At 41.0% G+C, this 15,931-nt stretch overlaps 1 protein-coding gene across 1 annotated transcript; it reads left to right on the top strand.

Annotated features, from left to right (window-relative positions):
• The first annotated feature begins 12,811 nt into the window (after positions 1 to 12,811).
• Positions 12,812 to 15,399, top strand: LOC131224821 (3-ketoacyl-CoA synthase 4-like). The gene is made up of 2 exons (XM_058220226.1): positions 12,812 to 13,151; positions 13,271 to 15,399. The coding sequence occupies exon 2, from the start codon at positions 13,430 to 13,432 to the stop codon at positions 15,014 to 15,016; it is 1,587 nt and encodes a 528-aa protein (XP_058076209.1). The 5' UTR covers positions 12,812 to 13,151; positions 13,271 to 13,429; the 3' UTR covers positions 15,017 to 15,399.
• Positions 15,400 to 15,931: the final 532 nt, after the last annotated feature.

Below are 15,931 nucleotides of genomic sequence, written 5' to 3' on the forward strand. Positions count from 1 at the left end.
GTTTTTGATTGATGTGAGGTGCATTCATACGGGATGGAGAGGGCTTTGTTCCACACTTACCACCGACTGACGAAGTGCATGTGTGCGCAATGCCTGGGCCATTCATTTGGTGGGGCCACCATGAAGGTGTACCAAAGATCGGGAAGTTTAGGCAGGATAAACTTGCATGCTGGATGTGGACATTTATTTTTATTTATTTATTTTTGACAATCTATTCTGGTACACGTGTTGCCCACCTTAGGAGTGGAACGTCCTTACCTCGCACATGTGCTTGCAAAGCTAGTCCTCGGATTATGTGATCTTGGACTGGGGCTGCATTTATTCGTATAGAGACGTACAGAAATCCTAGGGTGGAACTTTTTTGGTAAAGCATTGTTTTTAGATTCAGCGAACGGATCGGGTCTCACCGTCTCAGTCTGGTCGTGACTCCCCTCAGTAGCTGCTGGTGAATTGAGGATGAAACGTGATGTCAAACTGAATCAGTTCCAAGTCTACCAGGAAAATTATGATTTTCACAAAAAAATAAAAAGACTTTTCTAAAGCCTTGGAACAATTCTTTTTATGATAAAATGACTAAAATGACCTTTTCACATTATGGAACTGGTTTGTTGTGCCCCACCATGATGATCAAACGGTCTAAAACTTTAACTTGATCCAAACATGAGGCTGGTTACAGAGATGAGGTTGAGAAGATTCCTAGAATCTTTCTAGATAAGATTTGTCACGGTTGAGTTTCAAAAGTTGAAATCCACCTCAAGTGCCTTCTTCAATCATCACTGGCAAATAGTTGGACCGAATGCTTATATAAAACTGGCGAGTTCATTCTTTGGAGATCACCACTAATCATAAAATGGGAAGCATTCCTCTGAAATAGAAGCATCAACTCGACATCTTCCAAGACTTGGTTATCTTTGGAGAGCAAATTGCAACTGGGGCATTAAGATATAAACCACGTGTTCCAAGACATGGTTATCTTCGGAGAGCAAATTGCAACTGGGGCATTAAGATATAAACTCCCGCCAAAGATAATAAGTGCTCATATGGATGTCGGAATCTCCTTCACAACTGATGTAGAGTGGGTCGCGGACAGTTTCATGGCCAAGATGGATCAGAAAAGGCCCGGTCGTCGACGACAGAAGTGATCCGGACCATCAGACCTTAAATCGGGCGTATCTCCCAGTCCGAAATGAGTTATCCGATGTACTATATATGATTTTGGGTTAGGACAAGCTACTTTAGCCACCCAACCCTACTATGCCAGGTTGCCCACTCCGAATTTGCGAAATACCACCAGATCGATGGTCGAATTCCCATTTTATTTTTGTCTTTACTATTTATAGTAAGTTTTAGTTTGAGTATAACTCTTCATCCGTTGGGCTTTAGGAGTTGCGCCCAACATGAAAAGTGCTTAGAATAATTAGGAGAACATCATGGTTCGGCCAATTAGGACACTTAGTATCCCTATTTAAAGGGTTGTGAACTCGTTTATTTCATTCATCAATTAAATTACCAATTTTATAGAATTTATTTTCTATTTTCCTTGCTTTTTCCTCGTGGATTCGAGAAGTCGCTGTGACGAGTCCAGAGAAGCTCCGTGGATTCGGAGTAGTTATCTTTGAGGAAGACGGTGATTGACCTCATTGCGTTCATTCTTGCGTCAACAATTCTCAATGAGGCTGAAATGAGAAATTACCAGATGTGCTTTCTTCTCTCATATAGTTTTGTCCCTTGGCTTTATGATTTCTCTTATTGTTTTTTTTTTAGTCTAATACATTCTAATTTCGGTTTCTTGTAATCTTTGGGCTCTTTGATTGGCATCAATGAATCCCCAATGCAGTCTATTTCTGTTCGCTCGATCCAGCAGTTGCTAGATGTGTGCTGTTCCTGCCTGCATTTTAGGCAGCAGCTGCTGTTATTTTGAGGTTCATGTCTGTCCCAGCTGTGGTGATGCATTTGCGGCAGTGGTGTTCTCTAGCTGCTGCTATTTTATTCTCATGCAGAGCTGTGAATTGATGTAGCATTTGGAGTCATGCATCTGGATGCTGCTGGTCGTCTTCTTCCTCTGCACAACTGGCCAGTTGCATCTCTGTAGTTGCTGCTATTGCTGAGTTTGAATCCTGCTGATGATTCATGCACCCTGCTTTTATTGGTGCTGGTTGCTCTGTTTCAATGTAGCTGATGGCTATAGAAGGTTTTTTTTTTCTTTTCATTCTCTTCACTCTTTCTTTGCTTTTTTCTTTTTAACATTCTGTTGTTGTTCTCTCTCTAATTTTCACGATGGATCCTAAAAATCAAGGTCACGCCATAAGGAATAGTGTCAAATCATGCTAAATTTACTATATATGGCCAAGATGAGTCTTGGAATATCCTGATTTTCAGGGAATCCATTCATCCTAGTGTGGGAAAACATATAAGTAAATTGGATGGCATATAAATAGCAGGGTAGACCCTTCATGCCCTAGACTAGCTACAGTTAGGGGTGAAACTCGGACAAGTGGAGTTGGGTTGAAGATCAACCTAAGCTCAAGTAGACTCTCAATCCAACCCAAGCTCAAGAGGACCCAGTTGGCAACCCAACCTGAGTTCCAAACCTGGAGTCCTCGAGACCCAACTCAACCTGACCAAATATATGAGTATTCCTAGTCCAACCTAACTCGATGGGATTTTCTCAACCTGAACCCCACCCACATTCAAATCAAGTTGGTGTTTCTCAACCTAAACCCAACCTGAGGACCTTGATGTTGGGATTTGATCTGCGGAATCACACAGATTTAGATCTAGGATAGCAATCCAAGAGCACCAAGCAATCACAAGAGAACACAGATTTAATGCGGAAAACCCTTGCGGGAAAAAACCATGGCACAAAGCAACAAAATTTCACTATGAAAGCATAAATCACAAAGAGAAAGGACTTACCCGATTTGAGCAACCTCGAATCTCACCGTTGTTACACATTTTAGAAACATTAAAACCCTTTAAAGAACCCTTAGAATACCTTTAGAAAGCCTTAACATTGCTTAGAAAAGCCCTAAAGACCCCTATTTATAGTTTAAGAAACTCTACTTACGTACCTCTCTAAAACAGCCTCAAATTTACATAGTCCGCGCAAAATGTACACATCGTTTGCATAACCCTCGACTAATCGAGTTAGGGCTTCGACTGGTCAAAGGGCACCTTCGACTGGTTGAGCCTGTCCCTCGACTGGTCGAAGGATCCGAAAATCTCAAATACATCATCACTAAACTTTGAGTCAAGCGGGTTCGACTGGTCGAGCCTGTCCCTCGACTGGTCGAAGGATCCAGAAATCTCAAATACATCATCACTGGACTTCGAGTCGAGCGGGTTCGACTGGTCAAAGAGCATTTCAACTGGTCGAGCCAGCCCTTCGACTGGTCAAGCAGCGCGGTGAAACAAGATTTAAAACATCTTTTTGTAATAATCTCCACCATGTCTTCAATCTTTAATCGTGGAGCTTCTTGACTTTTTCTCTTATCTCTACATCAAATCATAGCTTCTCGTGCATACTCCGTCCTCCTTTTATGCCATCGTCAAGCCCAGAGAAGTTGCACAGAATTTGAAATTTTCTGCAGGAATGACCTTGGTGATCATGTCTTCCGGATTCACGCTGGTGTGAATCTTCTCCAGTTTTACGCCTCTTTCCTTAAGTATCTATCGGATAACATGGACATCCAACCAATTTCTCCACCCGCTAGTACAAATGGATAACCTGAAGTCGATTTTCTGAAATCCACACCGCCTATGTAATCTGAATCCACATACCCAACCAACTTTGTCCCTGTCTTCCCAAAAGTAAAGACGTAGTCTTCTTACCATCTCACTGCTACTCAATATTGCTTGTTGGGGTATTTGCTCACAACACCAATAGCCTGTGAAATAATCGATCTAATACAGACCATGGCATGCATTGTCAACCGCATTTGAATAAGGCTCATGAGACAAATCCTGTTTTTCCTCATCTCTTTTGGGACATGTCCTGAGAAAAACTTGAGGAGAGACGTGTAGAGAACGCTCTCCTGCTTTGCCTGGTCCATCACATACTTGATCAATACCTACACAAGGTATTCTACATGTGATTATCAAAACTGGCTTCTCTTCCAATCTCAATGCTGAGAATCATCTTTGTAGCCCCCCCGATCCTTCATCCTGAATGTCCCACTTAACTGAGTTTTCAGTACATTGATTTCAGACGTGTCATAATTGGTGATTTACATGTATCAACATACAATTCTTGACTCACCATGAATGAATCAAATTTTATATCATGCCTATGCGACAGGTCGTTCCACGACCTCTTGCATACTCTTTTTCTCAACCCCTTTAACTTCGAACCGCTCTGGTTGCTTCATATAGATCTGCTCTTCCAATTTCTCTTGCAAAAGTGCAGACTCCACATTCATGCTTCCAGCTTAAGATCGCATTGATCAACCAGTGCCAATTACGAATCTAATAGACACATGTTATACCGGCAACACGAATATCTCTGAGAATCCGATCCCTTCTCTCTAAGCATAACCTTTCACTACTAACTTGGCTCTGTATCTATGTTGTATCCTCCTGGAGATCTACCTGCATCCAACTGCTTCCCGGCCCACTGAAAGCTCCACCAGCTCTCATGTGTCAATCTGGTACAATGAGTCCATCACATCGCCCATAGTCACCTTCCACTTCTTAGCATCAGGCTCACCTAGATCCATCTGATTAGAAGATGGATCCCCTGCGATATTGGAATCGTTCATATACCTCGTCGATATCCTGCGATTATGCTGTGTGATTCTTCTCACAGGTGGCTGCTCCACCTGCTCTGTTCTATGTCCGTGTGTCTTAGCCTTCATGCCCTGCTTGCTCATGTGGTCATGCCCAGCATGCCACACACATGTAGAGGTGGAATCCGCTACAGCCATTGCAGCTCCACCTTTTGAACTGCTCCTGATCAACTTGTAAACATTATCAAGTTGTAGCAGTTTCATGATCACTCGTGCCCCCTTTGATACTTTAAGGACACCATCAATACTTGTGAACTCGCACCATATAGCCTCGAGTGCACCTAGAGAAATCAAGCTCTTTTTCATGTCGGGAACGTGCCTCACCCCAGTCAGGGTACGCTCTGTCCCATCAAACATTTTGATACGCACCGTACCAACAACCACAATATCACAAGCACTGCCATTACCCATAAATACCTGTCCACTATCGCACTCCCTATAGCTGGTGAACTAACTCCGATGAAGAGTTATGTGAAAAGATGTCCCTGTGTCTAGAATCCATTCGCCCTTACGATTATCGTATGGTCATCTAATCGTAGACACAAACAAAACATCACCATCACATTCACTCTATCCATCTGACGTGGTAGCATTGGCCTCCCTGTATGAAGCCTCAGATTCTTTTCTCTTCGATTTAGGATTTTTACAATCCTTCTTCACATGTCCTTCCATCCCACAATTTAGCACTTTACCTTTCATTTGCCCTTGCCCTTGGATTTGGATCTAGAACCTGAAGAACCTGTACCTTGTTCAGAATTCCTACCCCTTGTAAACAGTGCATCAAAAGATATCTCTATGTTGACGTTAAGATTTCTCGTAGCTAGGGGTGTACACGAACCGAACTAGCTCAGTTAGCTCGCTCGACTCGACTCGAAAAAGCTCGATTCGACTCGGTTCGAAGCCGAGTTCTAGCTGATTTTTTAAGCTTGAAAATGAGTTCGAGCCGAGTTCGAGCAGAGCTCAAGCAGGCACCAGCTCAACTCAACTTAGATCGAATCCAGCTCGAATCGAACTCATATCAAACCAGTTTAGTGACTCAATTACTTTGCCATTGATGTTGCTCACCAGCTGTTTGATAAAATGACTCAACGAAATGTAGCTGGTGGCAAGGAAGGTTTGGCTAGTGGCAAGCAAGGTATGTACATTAAACAAATACATTTCTCTTTTTCTTTTTTTTCTTTTTTTTTTTTGGTTTTTATGTTACTTAGAAGCTGTTTGATAAAACACCTGTAAAACCATTGCCTTTGTTTGTAAAACAGTGGGTTTTTGAAGTTGCAGTTTAGGTATTTGTGGAAATGCCTCAATGGCGAACTCGGCTCGATCTTGGCTCGAACTCGGCCCGAGCTGGCCTGAGTTGCTGACCGAACCGAGCCGAGCTGGCCAGTTAGGCTCGAGGACCGAGCCGAGCCGAGTTTGAGCTGAGGTCAGCCAGTGTTCGAGCCGAGTTGAGTTGAGGCCAACTCGACTTGGTTCGACTCGATGTACACCCCTACTCATAGCCTTCCCTTGAAGGGGTGAGATAACGGTGTCAACACTCAGGGTTTTATTTGTGGTACATATTGTGTCCTTGAATGACTCATACCATGCCAAAAGAGAATTCAACAACATATATGCTTGTTCCTCATCTTTCATTACTTCCTCCATATACAGCAATTTGCAAACTAATTTATTAAAGTTGATGTGAGCCTCCAGATCTCCACCCTCTGTCATCTTGAAGTTATACCACTGCCGCTTCAAGTGTAGGCAATTTTCAGAGAATTTTTTCGCATAGACATCTTCTAACTTTGCCCATAACTTAGCCGTAGTTTTCTCTGTCATAACATTGTAGAGAACCTCATCCATGAGACATAAACGGATCGATGATAAGGCTTTCTTATCAAGAGTATTCCAATCATCATCAGTTATAGTAGACTTTCGCTCCGAGTACCATCTTCGCCTTACTTGATTAAGGAACTGATCATCTTGATCTTCCATAACTCAAAATTATTTTTCCCTGAGTACTTCTCAATATCATACCTAGTGCTTACGATTATTACTTATCCCTCAGATTCAGATCTGTGCCCCAACGATTACTCTGATACCACTTGTTGGGATTTGGATCTAAGATAGTAATCCAAGAGCACCAAGCAATCACAAGAGAATACAAAGATTTAACGTGAAAAAGCCTTGCGGGAAAAAACCACGGCACAAAGCAACAGAATTCCACTATGAAAGCATAAATTACAAAGAAAAATGAATTACCCGATTCGAACAACATCGAATCTCACCCTTTAGAAACCCTAAAACCCTTTTAGGAACCCTTAGAATACCTTTAGAAAGTCTTAGCATTGTTTAGAAAGGCCATAGGGATCCCCTATTTATAGTTTAGGAAACTTTACTTACGCACTTCTCTAAAACCGCTTCCAATTTACGTAGTGCGCACAAAATCCGCACACCGTTTGCGTAACCCTTGACTGGTCGAGCCAGGGTTTCGACTGGTCGAATGACACCTTCGACTAGTCAATCCTGTCCCTCGACTGGTCGAAGGACCCAGAAATCTCAAATACATCATCGCTGGACTTCGAGTCGAGCAGGCTTCGACTGGTCAAAGGGCACCTTCGACTGGTCCAGCCAACTCCTCGACTGGTCGAGCAGCGCAGTAAAACAAGATTTAAAACATCTTTCTGCAACCCATGACACCCAAGTCAGGTTTGGTTTAACCCAAATCCAAGTTACAGCTCTATCCATAATCCCAGCACAAACTAGCTAGCATACAGAAAGGAGTGTATCGTGGTGTGAACCTCACCATTCTAAACCCCTCCAACACAAATTTCCTATAACATTAGTCCCATGCAACAAAAATTGTGAGGCCGCCACTTTATCTATGCAACATCTATGCCACCTGTCACTTTTTCCAGCTTATTAAGACCTAAACCCAAAAATAAAACAAATCCAAAACTCAAGTAAACCACACCATTGGAAAGAGTGGGAATGGAAATCACCACCATTGAAACCTTTTTGGTGGCCATCATGATGTTGACATGGGGATCTTAAACAGTTTATAAGGTGATACCCATCAAGATTAAAGGGAAAACAAAAATATCATCTAAAAACTTGTGTGGAACCATGAGAATGTTTCAATGGTTTACATCCCAGTCCCAGGATTCCTATGGTGTGAATCTGTCTAGTTTTTAAGATTTATGCCCGTCTACTCATTTTCTAAGTGGCACAAATATAATAATATGGTTTGATCATCAATTTTTAACTGTTCATTTCTTTTACACATGCACTGCCTATTAGGGAGATAATCAGCCCAATTTTTTACCTCTCAAAACTGATATAGCGTACATGATGGAGCGATTTGGACCCCGCATGTTGGTACATGCACCTGTTAGTAGCAGGTCCACTCACACCACCAAGTGCATGACGGTGAGGAAGGGATAGAAAGAGGGAGGGTAAATTTAGAAAATTAAAAATAAAAATAAAAAATACAAGTTAACGAGTCTAACACGTTATCTTTGATGGGAAGTAGTTGTAAGGATAGTTTTCATAAACTGGGTTGTTTCCGGGGAATCAAAACACGTGATTAGGCTGTGGTTGGAGCCTGGAGGGGTAGGTGATTGAGTATTGGTTTTTTCTCTAAATTTCATACTCTAAAGTGTATTTAATTTGGTCATTTTAGACACGGTGGTTTTCTGATAAATTTTCAAACTGGGGATGTAATTAACAACTGTTGGCAAATGAAACATACAGAAAAAACAAAACAAGACTCCAAAAACAAGGATATATCATATATCCCAGACAAGAAAAAGGATTATGAAATACATGAGCACAACTTGGCTGCTACCCCAAACCAGACTCTGACCGTAGGGTCCCACCTCGATGCATGAATTGTATATCCACGCCGTTGAACTGTTTTCCCAGATTATTTTTGGCCACATTCCCAAAACTGAAGCAGATGCAAACCACAGGAAATAGTGGTTATTGACCACTAGAAATATTTTATGGCCACAAAAGTTTTGGATCAAGCTGATATTTGCTTCTTTTTTTTCCTTTCATCTAGGTCTATCTAACCTAGTCAACAGGTTGGATGGCCAATAAGAATTACGGCAGACTTTAGGAAGTTTTTGATGGTGTACGTTCAATGACCAATGTTTCATGTACGTGGTGTTTATTTTTTAGAATAAATTTTAAAATAATTTTTAAAAACAGATGAACAGTGGATATACAAGGAATGCACTGAGGTGGGCCTATGGTCAAGGTTTCACCCGCATGGCAGGTTCCAAGGTCGCGATAAAGTCACCCTCCACGCTCAGTTACTAGCAGGGGAACGGCTCAGTGGGTGTACATCCACACTGTCCATCCGTTTCTCCAGCCCATTTTAGGATGGGGTTCTAAAAATTATGCAGATCCAAATATCAGGTGGACCATAACACTGGAAACGGTGGTGATTTAGTGCCTCACCATTAAAATTCGAAAGAGACCATTGTAAGGTAAGGATTTAGTAATGTTTATTTCCAATCCAACCTGTTGAAAATGTCAATAATAATATCTTGATGAAGGAAAAATATAACACTCAATTTCATCCAAAACTTTTGTGGCCCACAAAAAGTTTTTAATAGTCATTCATCACTGTTTTTAATGGTATAGTCCACCTGAGATTTGGATCTTCTTAACGTATAGATAGGATCTCGTCGTAAAATGAGATGGAAAAAAAAGAAAAGATGAACGGATTGGATATAAAAACAAAAACATACATAAAGATGGGCCCACATAGTTTGGGTAACACCCACTAAAACAGCTAATCCGCTCTAACCTACCTCATAGAGAGAGACATCCCAATGGGAGCTCAATTGGACGGTTATGATCTAAGCTATATCAGTTTACACACCCACCTAAACGCTGAGGTCATATATATACCATATTTAAATCCGGAGTTGCATGATATTTGGGCGTCGTCCAACGATGCTTGATGGCAGAAAAGAACCAATTAGATTTTTTTCTTTTAAATAATCCTATCTTCTGATTCACGGAGACTTGTTTTTAGAAATGGGATGGTTGAATTTTTCTTCAATTTTAACCGTCCAATAAATATCTGCCAATCCATTATTTAGATGATGAAATAAGCTTAAATTTTTTTTTTTGTTAATGATACATCTACACTTGTGTGATAATCTGAATGGCTTAATCTGATTACTTGTATGTCATGTATGACATTTCTAGATAATGTTCAAGTGCATACATATTATCCATCACATTTTGCTAGAGTATGAATGTTTTTCTCTTAAATCGAAACTTACACGAAAAGAAAGCAGAACAATGTTTATCTATTTATAATAAAGATATTATACGTGGGCTTCTTGTTCGCCATGGGCTATAAGGTAGCTGTCGTTGTCCTAACTTATCAGGCTTTCTTCCATTCAGTTCAAGCCAAGGGTTTTGTTTTTTATTTATCTATTCTATATGGTTACTCTAGGTAAGCATCAGGGGGTTTGCATTTACCAGCCAACTTAAAGAAAAAGAAGGTAATAAAGACAATTGAATTTAATAATATAAGCGTGGAGTGAGTGTTGTGTGGAGAAATAGGTAATCAATACACACACTATGAGGTTGACCTCATGAGAAGCTTTCCATTAAGTTGAACTATATGAACCCCATCGTGATGTGTGTTAGAAATCCATGCCGTGTGTTTGGTGGGTCCTTTCTAAGTGATGGGATATCCCAAAAATCAGTCTTATTCAGAACTCAGGTAGGCCACACCATCTAAAACCATGAAAAATCATACTAAAACATTTATGTAGTGGGCTTACCTGAGTTTTGAAATGATCTAAAATTTGGTGTGACCCCTCATCCAAGTGAGATACACATAATGGATGGATTGAATGTCTAAACCACATCTCACTCAAACCTATATCAGGAAGATTTCAAAAGGGTGGGCATCTGCTCTAAATCGGGGTCAATAGACCGATTAAATTAGTCTAAGACGTCCGTTTCTTGAGAAAACACGTCCTCCATGTCAAAAACAAGATTTTAGGATTTGTTTTTTCTTTTAAAAAAAGTTACTTATAATAAGACCGGGAATGCTCCATTAAGGTCCAATTGTCGTTTTTATTTTTTAATGTAGCCTTTCGAAGAGATTTGGTTAATTTCAAGGGTTTTTTTTTATTAAAAAAATAAAAAAATTAAGGTTTGATATACTCAAACAATCTTAAATTATTATTTAATAAAATATCAAAATTTTCTCTCCTACTTTTTTGTAGATTCAAGAACTAAGCCTTTAGATTTTGGCGTACCCTATTTGTTCCCATTCGGGAAAATGTCAATAGGAGAGTGACATGTAGCATTGTATGAGAAATAAAAGAATGATGAAAGGATCTTTAAGATACTTATAGCGTTTTTTTGTGGAATCATAGCTGGCGTAAGTTAAATTTTACATGTCAATGGATCGTCGGCAAAGTGATATGGTCGAGTTACTCAAAAGTCTAACGAGCGAATAGAAAAACGCGCTCGAGTAGTTCAGATGTGAAAAAATAAGTTGCATAAAAAAACTTTATAAATAGCAAAGGGATTCAACATAGGAAAGGCCAATCCTAAAAAAAATTAATCTCAACAATTAAATCAAACTAATCAAGTCTATCAATTTTCTTTTATTCCAGCTTATCACAGGAGTAGCAATAATTCTTAGCTATAATCTTTAATTATAATCCAAGTTTATGCTCATACAATGGATTAGTTCTCTATATATTCAATATCACGCGGTTTTTTCAAGAGACGTACCTCAAGGCAACGCGACGTGGGGGGTAATATTGTATCATATTTTGTGGCCATTGTAGAAAAAATTAATAAGAAAGCGACATATGGCATTGTATGAGAAATAAGAGATGGATGAAAAGATTTTTCATTTTCAAGATTTTTGAAGAGTTTTTGGTGGAATAATAGCTAACGTAAGTTCAATTTAACGTGTAAGTGGATGGTCAATGAAATGATATGGTCAAGTTATTCAAAAGTCTAACGAGTAAAATGAGAAGCACGGCCGAGCAGTCCAATACAAAAGGCAACTGAGAGGAGTAAAGCTTAGGCAATGAAAGATGGACAATTACTAAAGAGAAATGTAACAAAAGAATGATCTAAAGAAAGTTTTTTTTTTTTTTTTTTCTTCTGTTGTAACCTTTACAGTAATGGAATGAGAATCTGAAAGAATAATAAGTTGCATAGAATAACTCTATAAATAGCAAATGCCAATTTTTTTAAAAAAAATCTTAACAATCAAATCAAACTAATCAAGTTCATCAATTTATTTTTATTTTAGCTTATTCTACAAGTAATGATAACTCTTAATTATAATATTTAGTTGCAATACAAATATATGCTCATACATTAGATTGAATTTGTTCTCTATCTAATATCACGCAGTTTTTATAGTTACTCTTAATAATTGATTATAAGTATTTTTTTTTTTAAAATTACATTGGTATTCTAAAAGTTTTTATTTTTATTTTTATTTATAAAAGACCAAAAGTAATTCATTTTGGAGGAAGAATCTAATCTTCTTATTATCACCAAATCATTATAAAAATTATATGAGTGAGATTGTTCTTCTCATAATTTGTGTGTGTGTGTACACACACACATATATTTATTTCAACATTGGAGTTGAAGTATATTGATTTTGATCAACCCGCTTTATTGATTTTGGCACGTACATCCGCGCAAAAACAAACCAAAGTGACAACACATTCGAGGTCTTGATTGCGGGAGGAAGCCAGTTATTACTTCTTGTCATTTCACTCTTTTCAACGTAATTCCTGTACCATGACCATCAACGGCACTTTGGACACATACGTGACATTATCGTACAACTAACTTTTGGAGATTCTCGATATGTAATGATATTTAATTAACGATAGAATTTCATGGCCAATATTCATTTTTGGGCAGGTAAAACCGACCGTCATGCGTTTTGTCACTTGTTTTCTTTTTTGTCTCCACGGTTTGAAATGGGCCGTTAATTCCGGCGGTGCGGTATCTGAGTATTCGGTCTCAAACGAAGGGCGTCGAGAACTCTCTCGTAACGCCTACCTGAGTCTTTTTCTTCACCCACCTTTGTTGTTTTTTTTATTTTTTTATTAAATGTTTTTCAACGGTGGACATGAGGCAGCACACGTGATGGATGGGTTGGATCTGTGAAAGTGACCCAGCTTGGCTCACGGCTATGGGAGTTACGCCAGCGAGGGGTGGGTGTTGACTTTATAGTCGACGACGGAAAGGAGGACTGAATGTCCCCTCTTCCTTCCATCCGTTGTCTCTCAAATCATCCATCCATCCATCCATCAATCATCTCCCAACGGTTTTCGCAGATTCATAGGAGAGCGCGATTGAGAGAAGCAGGTAGGGCAAGTTATTATCCTTGTAACCATCTTCAATTCTTTTTTTTTTACCCTCTTTTTCGTGTTGATTTTAATCCTTTGTCAATCTTCAAACCCTCTGTTTGTATTTTATCATCGTAGCTCTTAATTGCAGTCTGAGTCTCTCGGTCTCAATCTCAATATTCTCATATATGCAAAAGCAAGTACAATATTAGTGCATCTCAATCCAACACACGCCCTTGACCACTAGTAGTGGAGGAGGAGACTAGCAATAGCAGCAGCAACAGCAAAAGCAAAAGCATGGGAGGAGGAGGAGGAGGAGGCAATCCCATCAACGGCAGGGAGGAGAACCGTACCCATGGTATCCAGATCCCACCTGGGCGAAGGTTGCCCGATTTCTTGCAGAGTGTAAATCTCAAGTATGTGAAGCTTGGGTATCACTACCTAATAACCCACCTCCTCACCCTCTGTCTCATACCCCTTATGGCCGTCATCCTCCTTGAGGCTGGCCGTATGAACCCTGACGATGTCCTACAGCTCTGGAACCATCTCCAGTACAACCTCGTATCCGTCCTTGTTGGCTCTGCCTTCCTCGTCTTCGGCTCTACTGTATACATGATGACCCGTCCCCGCCCTGTCTTCCTTGTCGACTACTCCTGCTACCGCCCCCCTTCTCACTTGAAGGTCCCTTCCTCCCGCTTCATGGAACACTCCCGTCTCTCCGGCAATTTCGAAGAATCCTCTCTCGACTTCCAGCGCAAGATCCTTGACCGCTCCGGCCTTGGTGAGGAGACCTATCTCCCCGAGGCCATGCATTACCTCCCTCCCCGCCCCTCCATGGCTGCCGCCCGTGAAGAGGCCGAGCAGGTCATGTTCGGTGCCCTTGATTCCCTCTTCCTAAATACCGCTGTCAAGCCCAAGGACATTGGCATCCTCGTTGTTAATTGCAGCCTCTTCAACCCGACCCCATCCCTCTCCGCTATGATAGTCAACAAATACAAGCTCAGGGGCAATATCCGGAGCTTCAACCTTGGGGGCATGGGCTGCAGTGCTGGGGTTATTGCTGTTGACCTGGCCAAGGATCTCCTCCAGGTCCATCGCAGCACCTACGCCGTTGTTGTCAGCACCGAGAACATAACCCAGAACTGGTACTTTGGCAACAGCAAGTCAAAGCTCATCCCCAATTGCCTCTTTCGAGTAGGGGGCGCAGCCGTCCTCCTCTCCAACAAGTCTGCCGACCGCAGGAGGGCCAAGTACAGGCTCATCCATGTCGTCAGGACCCATCGTGGGGCCGACAACAAGGCTTTCCACTGTGTCTACCAGGAGCAGGACGCCACTGGCAAGGTGGGGGTCTCCCTCTCCAAGGAACTCATGGCCATTGCTGGAGGGGCTCTCAAGACCAACATCACCACCCTGGGGCCGCTTGTCCTCCCCATCAGTGAGCAGCTGCTCTTCTTCGCCACTCTTGTCGCAAAAAAACTGTTCAACTCCAAGGTCAAGCCCTACATTCCAGATTTCAAACTCGCCTTTGATCACTTCTGCATACATGCTGGGGGAAGAGCCGTGATTGACGAGCTGGAGAAGAACCTGCAGCTCCTACCAGTCCATGTTGAGGCTTCCAGGATGGCCCTGCATCGATTCGGCAATACATCCTCCAGTTCCATCTGGTACGAGCTGGCTTACATTGAGGCCAAGGGACGGATGCGCAAGGGCAACCGCATCTGGCAGATTGCTTTCGGGAGTGGCTTCAAATGTAATAGTGCCATTTGGCAGGCACTTCGGACCGTTAAACCATCACCTGGTGGTCCTTGGGAAGACTGTATTGATAGGTATCCTGTGCAAATAATCAATGGCTTCACTTATACACAGCCACAGGCACAGCATTAGTCTTCGGCGATGGTGATGATGATGCATCAACTTGATTCTCATTTGACTCTCAAAGACATTTCTACAAACGCCTTCTATTCACGATCGCGTCTGTTTGGGTATTTATCTCAAAGGTTTCCTCAGAATGCTGTTTTCCCTTTCATTGTTCCTTTTCTTCTTCTTCTTCTTTTTCCCTAGTGTGTGCATGTTTGCCAAATCCTTGGATTGTTGTTATTTTTGTACCCTAGTACTGTTCAAAATTTCAAGCTGCATGCTTAGTTTGACATGCTGCTCCAGAGAGCTCTCCTGGGTGTTTCTTACATTGCTGCATAAAGAGCAGTATCATTTTAGTGCACCCTTTCCTAAACAAAAATTAATGATTAACGTTGATGGTTGATGATGGATGTGCTCTGTTATCTGTTGATATGGGTTCTATAAATAACTAATAAACATATGAGGCATGCCTGTCTCCATCTGCATCCAGACATGCTTGGGATGAGGCAGGTGGTGGGGGGTTGTGTGGCTGCTGTTCAGTTGATGACCTTTGATTCATATTAATGTCAAGAGTGCATCTTCTTATGGCTATGCTACTATGATTTGTGAAGGTGATCTGTGGTTGCAAGTGAGTTTCTTTAGCTTGCATTTCTGGAATTCGTACATGTAATTATTGGAACTTGTCGTACTGCATTTGTTCGGTTCTGGCTTTTGATTCACATGAGTGTGAAATCATAAGAAGACCGTCTTATGCAATCTCACCTCTTTGGTATTCATCTCATGCTTTTTTCTGGCAATGTTGTTATGAACCACGCCTGTGTGTTGTGAGGTCTTGCTGATTAATCATTCAGAAAAAAAAAAGAAGTCGTGCAGATTATTATTGGATCATGTTTTCATTGGAATCTATGCATTGCTATTTTACTTGTTTAGGATCGAGGTTTT

Source organism: Magnolia sinica, chromosome 14 (genome assembly GCF_029962835.1).
Source record: "Magnolia sinica isolate HGM2019 chromosome 14, MsV1, whole genome shotgun sequence".
Taxonomy (NCBI): Eukaryota; Viridiplantae; Streptophyta; class Magnoliopsida; order Magnoliales; family Magnoliaceae; genus Magnolia; species Magnolia sinica.